Source organism: Leguminivora glycinivorella, chromosome 1 (genome assembly GCF_023078275.1).
Source record: "Leguminivora glycinivorella isolate SPB_JAAS2020 chromosome 1, LegGlyc_1.1, whole genome shotgun sequence".
Taxonomy (NCBI): Eukaryota; Metazoa; Arthropoda; class Insecta; order Lepidoptera; family Tortricidae; genus Leguminivora; species Leguminivora glycinivorella.
The window spans coordinates 25,926,549-25,948,394 of NC_062971.1; the positions used below are offsets into that span (position 1 = coordinate 25,926,549).

The window sequence follows — 21,846 nt, forward strand, 5'->3', positions numbered from 1 at the left end:
GAGAGATGGCAGTCTATGCACTGTGATTACACATTTTACTTTGACAGTAACTCTCTATAATAATTGATCCTCTTTGGTATGGTATAGGTAATGTAGGCTATGTTAGGGCGGCCACAACCACTTCAATAAATTAGGTTGACGTTCCAACTGGTGGGGCGGGCGCCAATTTTTGAGATAAGGTACAAGGGACAATTTCGTTTGGCTGGATGATAGACACTATTGATGTGCCATATATGTCCACTGAACAGGCGTGCTACGTGTGACTAGTAGACACTATTTAATAATTTAAAAAGTGTAACATGTTAAGTGTGTGTAAGTGTAAGTGTAACATGTTAAGTGTGTGTAAATAGTTGAAATTACACGTCAGTTAGAATTGCTCCCCTGGGGACCGATTTTTGAATCTGGAACGCATGAATTCGCGTCGCGTTCGAAATTCTGTGGAAAACAACGTAATGCTACTTTCGAACGGCGAATTCATGCGTTTGAGATTCAAAAATCGGTCCCCTGTACCTAACTTTTTTGGCCGGTTTTTTGAGCATATTCTTAGTTAGGTGTCGCCATTGACTGTACCGATTTACTTACATTAGTCTTCACAACGTTTTCTACATGCTTTGTTTCAAACTTTCTTAAAGATAAAAAGGTTTAAAGTTAATCACCTTATTTTGATCCGCTTAGTTTCAGCGCAGCTGAAAGTGAATCGATCATCCGAAAGGCGCAAGAGTTGGATCTCCTAAACACTATTTCGACCCATTTCAGCCTAAAAAAGCATTTCTAATAGCCAATGCGGCAAAGGAAGCAACAAAAACATTGCATCGTTCTTCGCGTAAGGTCTATTTTGGAGCACGGTGTCGAGGACCGATACGCGCATGCCCGGCATTATCTCGTGTACTGCTCAGTTTGCACGCCGCAGCTCACAGCGCGGCCGCGCGCCGCCGACCCACGCACCGACAAACCAGTGCTCTAACGAAAAACGTTCCGTAGTGAGTGCGTTCCATTTTCAAATCAAGATGAGGCGCAACGTGAAAATTATGTTCCTCGTCGGAACTGCTTGGATGTTTTTCCTTTTTTACTACATGCAGTCTGAGACCCCACAGTCTAAGGTAAGGGTTTTGACTACAAACATCACTAAGTCTACGGCGATCTAGTTACAATACTTACAATTTATTAATTATAACAATACATCACTGGAACAAATATTGGGAATTGGTGTATTGTTTATAAAGGATCAGCTGTGAGGTTAGCGTTTTGACCCGGCCGCGGTGCAGTGCGCATGACCCTTCCCACGAGAATGCGACGCGATAACTGCAATGGCAATTACATACCGTAACGCAAAAATAGATCACAATTTAAAATTTAACTTGGAATAGACAATAACATAGTAGATACCAAATATTGCTTAAAAATTGGTCGCGTTATTCGTTTTTATTAATAAATGATGTCCTAATACAAAAGGTAGAATGATCCGAATGGAAAATTGGTATTGCTTATGTTTACAAGTTTGTTGATATTTGATTAGACATCTGTTCCCAAAAGTGGATAGATTAGACTCGATTTTATTTATTTCTTGATAAAAAATACATGTTGTTTAAACTTAAAAATAGTACTAATTCACTAAAAGATTGTTACAACATAATAATAACAAAATAATTAATAAAAACAATAATAATTATCAAATAAGTAAATCAATAATGTCATAATCTGACAATAAAGCAATGAAATAAAAATAAAAACAAATATTAATAATTTAATGTAATCATTATCAAAATAAGAAACCAGGCAGTACTAAATAGAATAAAATGTGGGTTTTATGTAAGTATATATTCATTATATCGTTACTCTTAAAAATTATTACATTACATGAGTAGATACAATCCAGGTCTCTTCAAAGCAAGAGTAAATAGGTATCTCATAGGTAAGCGTGCTCCACCGTAGACCGCATCATCACTTACCATCAGGTGTGATCGTGGTCAAACGTCTACCTATTCAAACAAAAAAAATTGTGTGTAAACAAACTTATGCAAATGATGTATATTATGTTTTACATACTCGTATCTTTATGTGCATCCAATGTATGTTTTCTGTGTTATCTCCTCAATAAGCAAATAAATAAATATATATTTATTTACTGCAAAGCTCTGGCTTTATCTTAAATTTTAAATTACAGTTTTCTGTTTAACTAAAACTATTTTTACATTAAGGCGAAACAACCTCTTTAGGTAATGTGAGGACACTTGCTATTCATTATGATTTATGAATCACCTATTGTTTACAAGTATTACTTAACTAGTAAAATAAGTCGGCATGTTACGTGAGGTACTTATTTTACCTGTAAATTATGTACAAATACTTCAAAACAGGACTTTACAATTTCATAACCTGAAGTCTTGGTACATAGCTGATAATAAGTTAAATTTAGTGCTAAATAGTTTGCACATAGTTGCTGAAAAATAGAAAGTCAGATAAGACAAGTTTCCAAAAATCTACAAAAATAATATGAAAATATTCCTCGCGTCTGTGATTTTCACTGAAATCTGGCCTGTTATATTTTCTCTGCATTGAGAAACAATTTGATAAAATGTATGTAAATGGCTTAAGAAATTTACAATTTCCGGATTATTAAACATTCCGTATAAAGTAAAGAAAATCATCCATATGCCAGTCATCCATCTAACAAAGTAAATTGGCGCTACATAAAGTCACTATCTTTCAGTCTTACACAATGACCAGCTAGCCAAATTCAGTGGGAATCAAGAGTCATCTACTGTACCTACTTGTGCAAATCAGTTTCGCCATCTTGAACAAACTTCTTCTGGTCTTTATTTAGATGCAAACTGCATTACTTAACACTTTTTGTTTCTCCCAGACAGACACCTAAATGTAATTAGTTTGCAAAATTTTAGTTGCTTAATCTTCCATCATTAAGTAAAAGCTCTTGCTCTACAATAGGTAGGTAAGGTACTATACATATTTACATTTTGGTTTTTGCAACATATACACACTTAGGTGCTTACTTTTTTCTCAAATCACCGCTTTACATCTGGTAGAAATGTTGATATTCTAGTTTCAGAATATATACTTTTCATTAGGTACATTCTTACAAAGTGCATGCTATTACGTCATATGGCCTAGATACAAAAATATCCGCAAATTGCTGTCTTATATGAATTAAATAATAAATAATAAATAAATAAATAAATATTATAGGACATTCTTACACAGATTGACTGAGCCCCACGGTAAGCTCAAGAAGGCTTGTGTTGTGGGTACTCATACAACGATATATATAATATATAAATACTTATATACTTAGAAAACATCCATGACTCAGGAACAAATATCTGTGCTCATCACACAAAAACTACTCGGTTTATGTATCGTAGTGAAAAAAAAAATCCTGCCCACTTTTCGTATAGAACTACCCTAAAAATATATTTTCTTGCTTTTATTTAAAAACAATACCGGCGTAACTTACGTACCTATATGATTATTACAAAATTTGATTTGTCTTGTACTAGCGACATCGCGGCGGCGCGGCGCCGCGGATAGACAGACAGACATCGGAATTATAGGTCTTGACTACAAAACCCAAAAAAGAAAAATCATAAATATAGGTCAGCAATAATCATCCAAGAAGTGGCATTAGGCCAAAATAATAAAAATGGACTAGTCCAGTAATTTGACGCAGGCATTGTGCTGCCGCAGAATTACGCGTGCCGGTCACCAGTACGTAATCGCAACCACCTTCACTTTCGGACCATCTTTATTTTTACAATCCTCTCGACAACTTCGTTATTTCTCGTTTTTAGAGTCCTGCAGATAATTTTTTAATAATTCGTTGTGTTATTACTTTTACAGTAAAAAATGTCTCTAGAATTCATATAGATTCAACGAATTGTTTTATTGCTTCTGATATTGTTTTGTACTTTGTCGTATATTTTAAGCAGTACGTACATGGTAGGTAAGTAGGTAATAAAAATGGTTGAACTAATTAATTTGTGTTTATGAATTTCCACTGAAGATTCTCTTTCATTTGGCTGAGTCAGGCAGTCAAACAAAATCAATCAATTTATATGTTATCATCAATCCTGCATACTACACTAATTAAAAGGTAACGCAAACCATTCGGGTAGCAGAAGACGAATTCATTAATTCAGCGGTTCTCAAACTTATTTTCCCATGGAACCCTTTTAGAAAGTAAAATATCTGACGGAACCCTTAAATTAAATAAATAAAAAAAAATAGTTTATAGCAACCTTTATTTTAATAAGTCTGACTAACATGAAACTGTTTTTATTTTTACAATTGGTGAATCTTTGGTTGTATGAAATAGAGTTGAAGTCGCATATCTGATATCAGTCAACCAAAATGCACACGGAGCCCCCAGAGAGGTTTTGCGGAGCCCTAGGGCTCCTCGGAGCACACTTTGAGTATGGCTGCATTAATTAATTAGTTACCTGTACACTCAAAGCATCTTCCTTATTTGAATATTTTGGATAGTGAACCATCACTATATGAAAGCCTGACCAGAAATTACCACGTGTCATGGTATGGAATTTCAAGAAAACAATTTTTTTCATAATAAATTGAACTGTCACCACATACATGAATGAGATTAACAGCGCCCTTGTGACAATGATCATGCATTTATTCCTTGGCAAGCTTTCCAAAGGCACACAGAAGCTGACAGGACCCGACGGAACCCGTAACACCAAAAATATCGCCAATCCCACTCTCGTATGTAAATTTATAAAGTGCTTCTCGAAGCTATTTTTACATTACGTTCGCATGTTATTTTATTATGCACATTAACATTACATACGGAAAAACGGGTTTTAAATTGGGATTATTTTGACAGTTTCGCAACTTAACAGAAATGCAATCGCACTTGTCTTTATTATTTGTATGTCATTAGCAGATAAACGTAAAAGTCATACAGTATCACAAAATAAATATGGATAATATCTTCATAAAAATATCAGAGGTATTGTAGTTTGACCAAGCTAACTCGGTTTAGATGGTAAATAGAGTTTTAATATGTTTTTATTTATTTGAAACATAGTTGATTATGTTCATTTTATGTTTCATTAATTTAGTACTTTTAATTCATCATTTTAAAATCCATCTCGCTATAGCAGTTTCCAACTAGCGATACTGACAGAGATGTAAGCTGGTGTAACATGCCGCCTGCTGTGGTCGGGTTGGTGGTTTTTTTTGCAGCTTAATGCTCAAAAAGACTTTCATTTTCTATTGCCTAATGCCAGGGTTTAAATGTGCCACCTACCATGCTACAATTATGCGTCAAATGGCACTAACGCCGTGCAAATAATAACCTTTGCGGAGTTAATGTTCAATTCCTCTCTTAAGGTTGATAGTTGTAATCATAATTAGGTTAATAATACAATAAAATAAATTTGGTACGAAAATCTTAGTAGATAGATAGATAGATAAATAACTTTATTCGTATCCGTAGTATCGTGAGTACGTATTACAAGTCCTTTAAGAAAATGTTTTCCAGTAACGACGGTGTTTCGGTGTGTTTGACGACCAGTCTGGCTCAGTCGGTAGTGACCCTGCCTGCTGAGCCGCGGTCCCAGGTTCGAATCCCGGTAAGGGCATCTATTTGTGTGATGAGCACAGATATTTGTTCCTGAGTCATGGATGTTTTCTATGTATATAAGTATGTATTTATCTATTTAAGTATGTATATCGTCGCTTAGCACCCATAGTACAAGCTTTGCTTAGTTTGGGGCTAAGTTGATCTGTGTAAGATGTCCCCCAATATTTATTTATTTAGTAAAATGTTCAAAGAAACGCATTGGGTATAAAGCACTTTCTGAGTTTTTTACGCTAATAGACCGTGCCAGTAACTATATATTGTTATATTTTAGGTATGTAGTTGCTTTGGCGCAGTGTAAGCATTTTTTATTTTTACAATGACGTTCATTATTCCGGAGAAATTGTCAAAGTTGCTAAACAATGGCACTAACAGAACGCAACTATATTTAGCACCTCCGCTACCGTCTGTGTCGCGGACATGCGTCGGGGAGGAGACAGAACTAATGGCAAATGAATGTGTACATTACGGATTATATTATTTCACGGACATGATGTAAGCTTGCAAAAAAATACGTACCTACATAAAAAAGAGGAATTCAAAAGTTTGTTATTTAATTCTGTTATGGAATTGGCTTTGAATACCTGTCTAAGTATTTTTCCAAGTCTCTCAGTAGCAGTAATTAAGTGTGTTACCAAGTTTTGACAAAATGCTTTCTCCGAACTTTTCCAGTGGCCCTTCACGTTCAGTTCAGCAGTCCAATTACAAGCAAAAATGTCCCTTACATTTTTTATCTTCCCATAGCAAATGCCAAATGCTGATTTGAACATCCAGTACAGATACATAAGGATGGCTATAAAAAAGTATACCTAAGTTCACCGATCCTCATGACCATTTCGAATCTTTATTTTTACACAAAAAAGGAGGATGAAGACTCGATGGTCCTGAATTTTTTTGGTTCTTGACTTAAAAATCACTATTATTTTAAATGCTTGTTGAAGAATTCTAACTTTCACAATTCTTAGTAGATTGAGCCGAAAAGAATCTGTACTGAATAAGATTTTTAATGTTAAAAAAAATACTCATACGAGCATAGCATCTTACAGTCAGGCCTCAAAATAAAACGCTTCGTGCAAAATTCTGGCTTCCGATATTTGGTGCACCATTTTATTAAATATTTGGTATACTTACCTACGACGGTCGCTTTCTCATGCGTGACCGGAATTATTAGGTCACCAATCATGTCGCATCGAATCCAGCGTTTGGCTTGGAATGTACAAGAGTCTTCCTGTGGCCGAATTACTCAAATCATTGCCCTGTTCGAAAGCGGCTAAATATTCGTAATTGTAACATAATTGTTAAATTTCAATAACATTCATTGACTGTTTACTTTTGCGGATGCATATAATGTAAATGCATACAACCTTTCCGAAGTCGTTGTCGGCGACATTGGTCTTAATTAATCGTGTATATCTAGACTTAGTAGAAATTAGATGTAGTTATGTAAATGGAATGCGTCTGCTCAAGGCATTTATGCAAATACAAGCGGAGGTAATAAACACCTCTTAGAGTCACTGCCATCATCACCACATCTGAATTCAGATAATGTTACTCACAGCACAAGTTAATTTGAAGATGAAGTTGATTTTGTTACCTGTCATTTCAATTATTTTGTGTTAAAAAGTTCATATTCATATTAATATTCATTTATTCATGCTTTCACATAAGTATACATAAAAATGGGTACACGTTACATGACACCCTGTTAGGGCATATTAGATTAAGTTTTCTTAAAGTTGATGAATTTAAATGATAGTAGTCAAAAATTCTCACAACAATAGCTATTTAGCTGTTATTGACAGCTAATTTCGCATACATTGCAACTGTAAAGTACAGTTGACATTCAAGAAAAGCAAAATGTATCTATCGACAGTTACATTCCCAGACAGTCTTTGTTATGCAAAGGTTCTCAATCACTTCACGACCAAGAAACGTCCCAACTACTTGGTTGTTAGCAAGATCATAAAGTGTACTATAAATGTGAGTACCGCGTTTATATTGCATAGTCATGGTTACGACTAATTGTGATAGTTGTCTTTTTAAAACATATCCAAGATAAATTTTTAATGAACATAGGTACTCTATGCCTTTAACATCAATGATTTTTTTAAGTAGTTCTTAAGAGCTGGGAGGGGTAATCTCAAAGCAGTGTCAGGTAACTCATGTGACTTCTGTACTAGAAACTTTACTTATTTTTGTTTCTAGTGTTATAATTATGGATATCAGAATTCTTAGTGTAAATTCTTAACAACATAAATTATACTATCATAAATGTATTGGGAAGCGACTTTGAAGAGTTCTCTTACTGATTCATTTAAAATGGCTCTCTTTTGTAATACAAGTTATAGTTATCTCTTTTACGAGTGCATTTTTAGGGTTCCGTACCAAAAAGGTACAACAGGAACCCTTATGGTGCGACTCTGTCCGTCTGTCTGTCCGTCTGTCACATTCCTAAATATTAACTAATTATCAACTTGAAATTGAGAATTGTTGAGATTAAAGATCCTAAATTTGCATTGATTCTAAAAAAATTTCAAGTTACTAGGTAGCCTCAAATTGATTAATGGTTTGGTGTGGTTAAAAAAAATTATGAAAATTTTAGTAAACATTGGTTTTATGCGGAACAGCACCAGGATTACATAAGCTCAAAGTTGTGGATGTAGAATATAATTGCAGGATTCGATAACGTCCGAAGCGGAACCGTTTGTACGGAACCCTCAGTGGGCGAGTCCGACTCGCACTTGGCCGGTTTTTTTAACTGCATAGTGTGTTAGAATTTCAAATGTCATACTCGTACAGGTACTGCAGTGAATTATTTGAATAATTGTCGTTACAGCACAGGATTTTTGAGAAGTTCTGCTAAAGTGCAATAGCGGCAAATAGCGTGTCGGGCAATTGCGTGAATAAATGAAAAGCAAAGATTGCGTCTTAATTAATTAATGATTGTTTACCTTCTTCCGGACCGCCAGCTGCCAATTGCCCGCGCTGTGGCAGTGGGGCAATGGGCAAGTAACTAGACGGCCAATTATTAGCTCAAAATTATTGAACGCACTGGCCCACTTTTCTATACGGGGTAAACGTTGTATTTACGAGTAGTTATGATTATGATGCAACAAAATATTTGTGGACTTTTGGTTTCCGGAATGCTTTTTATGCAGATAGTAATTTTACAACATAATATTAATGTGAAAAGATTAAGTTACACATTCTAACATGTTTATTATTTAGATAATTTTCAACGGCTTAATCTTGTTCGATATAATTGATTAACATTACTTAATAATTCGTTCATGTACTTTTAGGTATTATTACTATAAGCTGACTTTCAGATAATTGAAAGGATCATAATTATTATGATCCTTTCTCTGGCCTCAAACTATATCCATATCTAAATAGGTTCAACAGTTTAATTAAGAAGAAGTAACCAAAACACGTGAAGCCACATTTGCATTTTATAATATAACAGTACTTAGTAAGGATTAACTAGAACGGCTGCAACTGCAATGTAAATAAGTCGGATGCACGGCACCCAATCTAGTAGCGACATATCTTAACGATAAGTGCTAGTCGCAATCAGGGGAATCTAATTTGTTTGCATAGTTACGACATACTTACCGGCTGGGTTACCTACTATCTCAGGTGACAGACAGTAGGCAAATCCATGATAAAATTAACTATCACACGAGATAACGATAAGGCAGGTCAACTTTTTTCTTCCAAAACGATTAGTAGGTGAGAAGACAGAGTTTTATGCGTTAATCAAGAATTTATGTATATTGAGCTCCAAAATTATATGGAGAAATTATAAATTAATTCTTTGATAAATTCACCATGCCCTTAAAATTGCAACTCACATTTTGAGAAAGTAACATTTGATGAAGTGCAATTTCTGATGATCACCAGGAAGGAACTGTTAAATGATGCATATTTGGCGTCAATACATTAACCCATAATTGGGCATAAGGAGTATATTTCCCATCCTTTGAACTTTATCTATCTTTGTCAATTAGTCTCAATTAAAGATTAACTTACTTTCTATGTAATGTATCTCGCTAGCTAGCAATCTAATATTCGAATACCAGCGAGATGTATAGAAAGCAAAAGTTACGTACACACTCGCGTATATGTCAATGTCAAACTGGTGGTAACCGTATAGGTATGTGCACTGACCACAATTCCATACAATACCAATGCCATAATGCAAGTACATAAAATTAAGATTATGATCGTCATGATCGATTACAAGCTACTTTATCGACCGTAAAATTGTACGCACCTACGTAAGTTTTATCAATTACAAATTATTAGGAATAGGGTTTTTTATAGTCGATGAACTCCAGCATACTCTTCTAAGTACCTATCCATTTTATATAACTTTAATTTAGTAAACTGTAGGATTACATTTTACATTATACAAACTGAAATGCTGCATACTTCTAGCGTGGCTCTGTAGAGGTAGGTCTAGGTATAAGTCAACCAAATTGATTCATAACATCATCATCATCAGTTGGAGTTATGAGTTGTGTCTACTTAAACTAGGTAAGTACTAAATTTTAATAGGTCCTAAGACTATAATAACACTTTAAGTTCTCGCGTTTTGTGCACATCTTAAAAGTCACACACGGGTCGAACGCGACAAAATAACATTATTTTTACCCTTTTTCCGACGTTTCGGCCAGTTTGTACTAGCCGTGGTCGCGAAAAACTGGTAAAAAGGTCCTAGGACAGGACTATAAAAATATTCGTAAATTTAACTTTAATACTAATTAAAAATACATCATTGAAATAGACGGCGCGGCGTTCGAAGAACAAGGTGTTTTTTACTTACTATTTTTGATTGTTTAGTTAGTAACTTTAAAATCAATTCCTAGACGGGGTCGGGGAAGATGGGGTCAATCATTTTATATGGCGTCAATTTTGTGAAATGGAAACCAACAGTAGGTACCTAATCTTTCCTGCTATAAATATATTGTTCTTATACGGAAACATGTTGATAAGTAAAAAAATGTCGTGGACAAACATTAAGCACCCCTCAATAACCCCTAGTACTATATCGATCGTAACACCCCTCGGTTTTCATTCAAACCGTACACTGTGTTGCGTTCTTAATCTTCCCCATAAAGCTATCCTTGTCGCTCTATTTTGCAATTAGGTTACAAAAGTGTTGGGAAATTTTAAGTTCATTGACTGAAGTACTGTCTGACGTCACATTTGACCTTTGAATTACTGAGATACCAGATCGGGCTATGTGGCGTATCCGAACCTACGCGCAATAGTGGGCGACAGGAGGGTAAAGTGATGATGATAATGAAGACGTACAATTGTTGCAAACTGGAGGTAGTTTTAAGACTAAGAACATGTCTACATTGCATAGTTAGATGTTTTGTTTTTGGTATAGGTAGGTAGGTACTTTCTACTTAGGAATTGCTGAATAGTTAATAAAATCTTTTTCTACTTGTCGACTGTAATCTGTCAATTAGGACACCACAGACTAAACTATAAGTGCTAACTTTTCAGTCTTGGATACTCTATGGCAGTTCCGACTCAATTATAATAAGCTCATTATAGTTGACTTAAGTTAACTGTAATAATTTCAAAAATAGAACTTCATACAATTTCTATACTAATTTGCGATACCTGGCAAATTTTCCTGCATCTGAAACACATTTCTTTGTATCTGTCACGTTATCGGCCAATCAGAGACGGTTATTACAAACAATTGGTTGCTAGGTAATTCGATGTTGATACAACGGTGAACGACGCTATTAACATTAATTTTAACTTGCATGAATGATGATATTTCTGTCCATTGATGATGAGGATGATGACTCATAGAAAAAGTATTGTATACAATAGTGATATAATTAAGCTTTTCACTCTCGTACCGTACTATTAGGCCACTCAGCAAGCTTCGTGGCCTAAACATGGTACTCGACTGAAAAGCTTTGTATTATACACAGAGTAGTAATAGAACAGAGGGAGTTTCACTGAAGACCGGCTGTGACCCAACAATGGCGGACGTTTTTTTTTTAAATTTTATTTTATGGCTTGGTGGCGACCTTTCCAGCCAGCAATGGCAGACGGTTTGCGATGTCAAACACGATTTAAAATCAAAATAATTATAATTCAGGTCAAAATAAAATCAATTCTTCACTAAATTTATCAAAAATTAATTATTTTACTTGAAACTTAGAAATATCTTGTTTTTAACAAATAATAATGACTGCAAACTGCGCCGTGTGCAAACACTATTTAAAAAAAATACTGGTCGCACTCTTGTTTTGCAGTTTGTTGGTTTACGATTATGAACATTAATTAATATTGTGATTTTACGCATAATAACGTGATAAAGTTTTAAATTACGCATGAAAAGTTGCTTCGTATTTTTTTTTCTTTCGATTGTTGTAATTTTTATTCAATTTGACAACGCATATAGGCATATTTTCTTATTTTTCTGGAGATGTTTTCGCCATGGGCGCCTCGATCCGACTGACGGGAGATTAGTGGATGAGGTCATAGACAAAGCTATCAATGTGGATGATGGAATCACAGGTTTTTCTTCGGAGTTAAGCTAGGAACATACTACGCGGACGTCCGTCGTAAAACGACCGCGACCGCGACCGATCAGTGTGCACGGAACAAAACATCCGGCAAGCCAGATTTCGATCGGACGTCCACGCGCTCAAGGCCACGTCCACGTCCGTCGACCGATAGTTTGCACGGCTACGTGTATTTCCATTGTCCAGATTCCCGTCCGCGGTCGATTTACGACGGACGTCCGCGTAGTGTGTTCCTAGCTTTATCCGTCCTTAGAATTGTAGGTTCATGGTATTATATCACGATTGTATAAAATACTATTATATACCTAGCGCTGTTTTAAACCCCCGACGCAAAAACGACGGGGTGTTTTATACGTTTGACGTGTCTGTCTGTTTGTCTGTCTGTCTGTCTGTCTGTGGGTCTGTGTGTGTGTGTCTGTCTGTGGCATCGTAGCTCCGGAACGGATGAACCGATTTAGATTTAGTTTTTTTTGTTTTAAAGCTGAACTTTAGTCGGGAGTGTTCTTATATAAGATATATAACAATAACAAGCCCTATTATGTACCTCAGTTTATTTTAACAACGCTTACAATAACATGTAGCGGACACAGTAGAATGTCTATACCGAAAATGAACGGTTCGTCAGCGTGCGTAGCCGAATGGCATATCTCCGACGCGAAACAAAAACGAAACGCCGCGAAAGGTAGTCTGGTTCTGTCGCGCCAATACGCACGAGCGATAGAGATAGATATCTACGAGTGTTTCGTTTCGTGAGCGTTTCGTGAGCGTTAGTGCCATTCGGCTACGTACCCAGTTCATTGAACATGGAATAAAATTTACAAAATAAGTACTTATCACAAACTTGGATCCTCCCAAGAAGACGGTGGAATTTTTCTCGAGTCACGGGCTCACGGCACGTTTTCGATAACGACGGTGACAAACTATTTCATTGTAGCCTTTTTTGTTAATAAGCAGTCAATACGGTTACAATCTAGAAGTCATCGACCCACTACTGTAGAGTTCTTTCAGTCTACACTATCATTCCCTTTTTTGTATCTACATATTTACAAAAGACGCCGTATTTACGAAAATCCGATTCTCTGATGTACGAATGAATCACTTATTTCTTCATTCCGTTTAATATGCTTAATACTTTTCTCTACTTTTTTAGTCAATGCTTCATCTATATGGTAAAACTTTATATGAACTCAAATAAAAATATAAGTGCCTACCAGACAATCTAAAAGAGACATTATCACACCTCGGACACTGGCGATCAAATATATTAAAGGGGCGCGTTCCTAGCACACAGTCTAAGCTCGTGTAGGTGAACGCGTACTATGCTTGTATGAGTGAAATATGACAGGTCGACTGTTCGCGTTTTTCACAGGCGGTAGGCGGTAGGCGGCGTTTTTGGCGGCGGTTTCAGCGGGGAGCGGGAGTGGCCATACTGTACGATAGTACTCTTTATTAAATATACTGTGACATTATGCAGCAATTCATTGCATGAGCAAATACTCAATGTAATTATTTATTTATTTATTTTATTGACTTCCTTGCGGTATTTTCAAGAAATATTTTTGTGGGGTATCCCGACGATACCTACTTACCTACTTTCCTTACCCACCTTTATTTTATTTATTTAATGCACGTACAAGTATACATTCTAAGTTACTAGACTTCCCGGACACTTTACGGAGATATCTTCGACAAGCCCTGCCGCTTAGAAGCTGGAACGTATAATTTACTAACCACTGGTGTAGAGGAAACCACTTTCTCTAACTAGGAACTCGCCCGCAGATCATAATTATTTGCGTATATATGAGCAAATAAATGCACTATTCTATTGAAGTACGAAGATAATTCTCAAATATTTCAATATTATATATATACACTGTAATTTATATAAAATAAGGAAACTCCAGGGACCCGTTTCTCGAAAGGTACAAGCCTTGTATTACAAGTGAGTTTCCATGACAACCCATACGATTTGACAGTTCGCGCACTTGTAATACAAGGCACAAACCTTTCGAGAAACGGGCCCCGGTCTTATTTTAAGATACATTTAGGTATAAACATTGTACACGACTGTTTGTTTTTCTACTAAATAAATGGCTAGTTTTTGTATGTTTGATTTTTAATTTTGACGTAATAGGATTATTCTCACTTATAAGTAAGGTACAGCGATGCAAATCTCGACTGGGGCCAAATGTAACTGGTAATTTTTTTCCATGTTTTACATTGTTTACATTATTAAATAGAGCGTCCACCGGTTATATGTATATGGTAGGCATGTTCAGTGGATACATGTAGAACTCAACATCATTAGTGTAATAATGAAAAAAAATGGATTAGTTACAATTGTCCCCCAGTCGAGATTTGCCTCGCTGTACCTTACCTAAAGTAGGCAAATCTACAAAAGTCCTAAATACTCGTATGTTTAAGCTTTTCAGATAAACTCAGTGTAAAAATAAATAATATTTTACAAATTTCCGTTTGAATTTGATGCCTTCGACGATTACGATCAACTCAATAACGATCAATTTCATACGAAGACATACTAAGTAGCCACCACCGGTATTACACTCAATCATGTATCAATACACGCATAACGAATTCATTCATTCGTCAGACAATGTAACAGATACCACGGAGTTTACCAGAGCGTGACAAACAAAAAGAAACCGTCTTACGTAACGAACAAGGTTTGAATCTATTAATCCGTTCCGTTAGCATCTCAAAAACGAAACTGTGACAAACACTTCCGAATTGGGTAAATCATTGTGTAAATTATTTGTTTGTATTTTGACATTAATCAAAAACTATTATATAATGACAAGATTAAACGAACTTACCTGAAGTGAAGTTCAATCTTGATTATATGAAGTATTTTGTCCTGGATATAATAACATTGTAGTTATCCCGCGCCAGCGCTACAAACCTCGCGAATCGTTTATAGATGCCAAAAAGAAAAGAATTGACACGAACTGTCACCCTGACGTTTCATATAGTTTAGAGTAATCACGCACTAAATGGGAAGTGACCATGGACTCATGGTTACTCGAGGAGGGTGGGACTATCCCTATCCAGGACAAAATACTTCATATAATCAAGATTGAACTTCACTTCAGGTAAGTTCGTTTAATCTTGTCATTATATTTGTATTTTGTCCTGGATATAATAACATTGTAGATGTTTAGAGGTAATGAAATAATTTACAAAACAATTTATCTCAGAAATCCACTCAAAAAGCCCTACAATCTTGTATTCCTGACAGGCATTATGGTTGTATATAATATATATACATATATCATGGATCAAATTGTATCGAAAGTAAACTAAAAAGCAATAGCATTACTTGCTATGTGAAATATTTCAGGTAGAATTGACTCGAGGAAAACAGTCTGCAGGGTCTATCCTGCTATTGTAATAGGTCCTTACTAGGAGCAACCTGTGTGTGCAACCCATCTACTGAGTTAAATATCTTAACCTGTATAACAAATATTGATATCTAATATAATATATTGGTAAATTCCAGTTATCTGAAGCATCCCATGCGTTACCAAACCTTTTATTCACTGTTAAGCAGTGTCTTCATGACTTTTACCTTAGGTGTTTAATGTGAGACATGATAATTATAATTTGTAAAATGAAAAGACATAATAGAGATAAATTAATACCTAATCATTTAGTATTAAATAGTCTATAAAACATACATAAAAAGAAAACACGGGCATTGTGTGCTTGTTACCCTTGTCAATTATTTAATATGTTCGACATAAATGATATATATGAAGTCATAGTTATACCTTGTGTATTTATATTCCATACAAACATAGCCTCTGGGTATCACCCATTGACCTAAGAATATGAAAGGTTTTATTATTACTCTTTACATATAAACTTCAGAGGATATCACTGTCCTCGATAAACTTATTTTACCCTACCTACCTACCTATACCTACTAGCCATATATATGAATAAATAAATAAATATTATAGGACATATAATAATAATTCGAGACTATAAGTTTCAAAGTCTTGATTTAATTGTCAATAAGTAGACTGACCTTGTATCTGCTGTATGCAGGTACTAATCGTTGATTGTATATAATATTAATATTCTAAGATGGGAGCAAAAATATTTTCCCAGTCCTGGTGCATCCTGAGGCATGTTTGGAGCTGAAAGTCCATTACCTAAACCTCTATTTAAAACCTTTGTCGCTATACGGTGACTTGAGTATTTAGACCAGATAGCCTCTGTTTGGTTTTAAAAAGCATTATTTAAAAGTCGTTAATTAATCACTTAACCAAGCAAAATAGTCCCTTACTTACAAACTATACCAAGTAGTTAGTCCGTTACTTCCCAATTAATCAATTAACTTGCTAGCTTGCTACCCTAGCTAAACCTAATTCCATTGTGTTGTATTTTAATAATTTATGTAATGTTTATATATATAGGTATATTTAAAAATATGACGTTTTAGGTATTAATCACTATTTTACTTATTTGTTCTAGTATTTCTCACAAAAAAGAAATTTATAACACAATACTAAACGAGGTGGTAATCACTAGCAGGACAGCATTATATATAGAACATATAATGTAATTATTTAGGGGCTGTGATAACTTTAACCACACTCTTATGTTGATGTTTTATGCTTATGTCTGCAGTAAGATTAATAAAGATCATAATTAGACAACAAAATGTGCATAAGCTCCTTGAGATTAGCAAATCCTATACAGATATTGTGGAAAACAGCAAATGACAATTCTCATTAAAATTAATAATTACAACTGTATACAATCCCTTCTGTTTCCAATATATTGTCATGTCTGTAAATATGTTCTACTTGAACAGACTAATAAGCTTAGGTTGGACCTTTAATCGATGACTAATAGAAAAGTATCTTAATTAGATAAACAAAATGATCCCTTATGGATCTTATTAGGTCTAAAATTCAATTATTATTGAGATATAATAATAAGATAATTAAATTGATTGAAGTAATCAATAAATGAAAGTAGTATATAACAATATATTGCTCATTATGACAAAAACATTTATAGGTATTAACAAAATCAAATCCTCTTTCCTGGTCTACTATAGATAATTGGGTGGTCACTGGTCACCTCACCCAAGAACTGATCTCGCCCGACAATGCTATTTTGTGATAATCCACGTGCAGTGGGTGTTATCTTATCATCATATCAACTTTATCCCCCAACCGTTTAAAGTCGGTATGGTATGGAGTAGTTTCTAAAATAAATTTTGAAGTACATACCAGTTACAGTGCTATTTATTCAAAGACCTCAGGATAGTTAAGACTCTAATAATTAAAATCTAATGATTTCTGCTATATTTGGAAAACAAGTCTGTGTTTGAACCAAGATCTCAATATATATACCTATTTCATACCAACTCAATAGAGTTGACTTAGCTAAATCTTTCTAATTATCAACCTACATACTTTACTTGATCCATTGACCCATTTCTAACTTTATATGACAGCTGAATACAAAATGGTCACTATTGGCATGAGCTTGTGCTGAATCGCACCCTATGATAGCTAAAAAACATTGTGATAGGGCTCTAAACCATTGCAGGGTAGATTGTACCCTTGCCATATGAAGACATACAAGTCTAACATTTAAATGAGAGTTTGAAGCCTTGGGATTGCTAGGTATTTATAATAATTAAATATAATTTTGTATTAATATGAACATCTCACTTAACCAATTTTTGTATGCTTATTCCAATGACTGATTCTGGTTGATCCCAATTCCAGTGTACCTTCTTTACCTATCCTTTTATATTTAAAACAACTTGAATAATAATTCAAAATTTGAAAACAATAATAAAGTTTTAATCACATTTTATTGACACTTTTTTTTTTTTTTTTTTTTTTTTCTTTTGAAGTAAAAATAAATAAATTAGTAACATTTCATTAACTTCACCAAAGCCAGTTGAGCTATAAGATCATAAAATTCCAATGGTCAACTGAGTCATCCATTCTAACAATTTTTATCAAAAATTGACATTTAAATATGAATCATGATACATATACTTATGTTAAAGTTAAAATATATGGAGCGAGCAGCTCCTAAGCATATTATGGGGTTAAGTTATGATTGTGACATTTATACTCTTTATGAGGGTGCCAAAATGATTTTGCAGCACTTAGAGAATTTATTTTACCTTATGACATAACACTAACAGTGTATGTCCTCATATAAATATATATCAATTTGTCAAATTGTACAAAGGGATAAATATGAATAATCATCATTGTAATATGTTATGAACTAGAACAGAATTTTCCAGAAATTACCTTTTTACGGTAGTATTTTATTCATTTTATTGTATTACGAAACGAAATTTTGGTTGTAGAGGAGTTATAAAAATTACCTATACTTATAGTAAATAATTTTCTGACTTAACTGAGCCCAATCTATACATAGATTATAGATGTTCAACATAGACCTTACTGCAGAGACCATTTTAATTGCAACTAGAATACTGTTTTATATGTAAACAGTAAGTATATGAGTATGTACTTAATTAGAATACAATAATGTTTAATGTAGCATGCTTGCCTGAGGACAAAATCTTGATCAGATTGTGCTCTAGTCTAGACATCTATAGATCTAGTACATGTTCTACCTGTACATGTAAAAAAATTCTGCAATTAAACATCACTGGCTATAAGAAATACGTTAGGTATAACTATACCATAACTGTCAGTCATCCCACGGATGAGGACCATTTCTTGTTCCTTATTATTAGATTTCATTATTGAAAAGTTGGCACACTTGGTTGCCGAACGGGAAAGGCTACACTTGCTAAAACATTTATCCCGTGAATGAGAGTTTACATTTGCTAGCCCCACGGGCTAACAGGAACATTCTTAACTACTCATCGGTAGACTTTATGCCCTTGTAATAAGGATTACAAATGATCAGTTAACAGTCGCCAATAATACTCTTGCAGCATTGTTGAATATTTGGTAGGCACAGCAGTAGCATGCCTAATACATTCAGTAGCCTCACAGGCATTAGCATGTCTTAACACATTCATCCCACGGATGAGAATTTATTATTGAATATTTAGCATATCTGTTTGCCCCACGGGCTAAAGTTACAATAAGAATTTTATTGGGATCCAAATATCTTCATTCCACGAATGAAGCACAATCTGCACGCGAATTGTGATGTCAGATGCGTATACAGAACTCCTTTATTATATTTGTCCAACGACAATTGACGATGAATGTATAAAAAACCACCTTACCAAATCTCCGTAGAGGTTAGAATGTGAGGTTAAATATAGGTACCAATTAATATATTATACCTCTATGTTTCCCCACGGGAACACTTTTAGTGAATTTGATAAGTTCATAATTCATAACTAAGGAATGTTCTAGTTAAAAATCCAATTGACAAATGTTGTAACTTACGTTCATCACTCTCATTCCAATATTTATTACATTTCGGTTGCCATGTAAACACCGTACACCACACACATGCTGCACCGTATTTTGCACTGAATAATACCGTTTTAAACATAATTGTATTTATTAAAACTACGAAAAACTTAATAAAAACTAGAAAGCTATTAGTTTGCATCCATCCGCGTGGAGCGCGCGCGAAAATATGAAACGTCAGGGTGACAGTTCGTGTCAATTCTTTTCTTTTTGGCATCTATAAACGATTCGCGAGGTTTGTAGCGCTGGCGCGGGATAACTACAATGTTATTATATCCAGGACAAAATACAAATATAATTACGAATTTCACTAGATACTTACTTGCTTAATAATTTCATTTTTGTTTCAGGTAAACCACGTCACCACTTATATCTATGTAATTACGATTACTAGCAAATGTAGGTACACGAAAACCCACCTCTATTTCCTTAACTTGCCCATTCCTTTCTGATAATTATCAACACAGCAACAATTATTCAATAAAAATATTCTACCTTTAAGAATAAGAATAATAATATGTTTATTAGCAAGTACACAACAGAATATACCAGTGGCCCGTTTCTCGAAAGGTACAAGCCTTGTATTACAAGTGTGTTTCCATGACAAGCCATACGATTTGACAGTTCGCGCACTTGTAATACAAGGCTTTTACCTTCGAGAAACGGGCCCCAGGGGTCCCGTCACTAGGCTATGCCTGTATCGCAGGGAACCAGTTACAGTTAAGGTTATAGAGTTAGTTACACAATCCAGTCTACATATTAGTATTAAGTACAAACTTATACTGTAAACGCAATTAAACAAACACCACCACGCAGTGAATCGAATCACTTTCTGTCCGATTATTGCCATCAATTAGGCACTCGGTCTCGAAAGCGACGTGGAAAGTGTGGAAAATTACGTCGCGGGTCGATGGTATCCATGGTCCAACCCCGCGAACTTTGATTTCACATTGGTTATGCGCGAATTACTTACGCGACTACTTACTTAATATCGCAATTGCTAAACCGTAAATTTAACGTGCGATTCCATTATTGATGGTCAAGTTTTTCCGGGATACGCATATTTCACGATTTGACTTCATTAAAACTGACCAATGCAGACATTGTGTGCTACGCAGACGACACGGCAATCGTATTTCATGGGGCCTCGTGGGACGACGTAATCACCTCTGCCGAAAGTGGTCTAGTCACAGTGACAAAATGGCTTCAAAGCAACCTATTGACTCTGAATGCAGACAAAACAAAATATTTATGTTTTCACAAAACAGCTACTTCAGCTCCGCAATCCCCAAGTGTCTTAAAAGTTCACTCATGCATTAATTATTCGTCATGTAGCTGTCAAACTATAGCGCGAGCCTCGTCTCTAAAATACTTAGGCGTTATCCTAGATGAGAAACTCAATTTTACAGACCATATTCGTACTACGGCGAACCGTATCAGAAAACTGATATACATTTTTAAAAATCTCCGGGATGTCATGGATAAGACTCTGCTCAAATCTACTTACATTGCCCTAGCTCAATCCATTATTACCTATTGCATATCAGTGTGGGGTAGCGCAGCTAGTACATATCTAATACTTCTAGAGAGAGCCCAGCGTTCATTACTAAAGGTAATTTTTTCAAAACCGAGAAGATTCTCAACACAATGCTTGCATACAGAAAGTGAGGTCCTTACTGTGCGCCAACTGTTTATATTGCGTAGCTCGACCATAGCACACAAATATGTACTTAAAATGCCAAATTATGAACAACTACTGGAAAAGCGCATTTTTACTTTCCCGTTACCTGAACTTAAGACTTACTTTGCAAAAAGATTCGGCTTATACAAACACTTATCGATATATAAAATAGTTAATAAAAATTGTGATATTAAAACTTCATCAATAAGGGAAGCCCAAATTAAAGTTAAAATATGGTTAAGCACTTTGAACTATGGTGAAACAGAAAAAATATTAACGTTATAACACACACACATATGGGCGCGCGCACACACACACACACACACACACACACACACACACACACACACACACACACACACACACACACACACACACACACACACTTTTGCATATTTCCGTAAAAGTACTTTGCCTCTTTAAGTTTTATCACGAGTAGGTAGATAGTGTTCATGGTCCAACCCCGCAAACTATTATTTCACACGGGTTACGCGCGTAAGTAACGCGACTATTTAATTAATATCGCAA

General features: G+C 35.0%; 1 protein-coding gene across 1 annotated transcript in view; it reads left to right on the plus strand.

Moving 5' to 3' along the window:
* Positions 1-906: 906 nt before the first annotated feature.
* Positions 907-21,846, plus strand: part of LOC125226909 (polypeptide N-acetylgalactosaminyltransferase 2-like) — a 128,231-nt gene continuing 107,291 nt past the window's right edge. The window contains 1 exon segment of the mRNA XM_048131090.1: positions 907-1,100. Coding sequence (XP_047987047.1) covers positions 1,008-1,100 — 93 coding nt within the window. The 5' untranslated portion in view covers positions 907-1,007.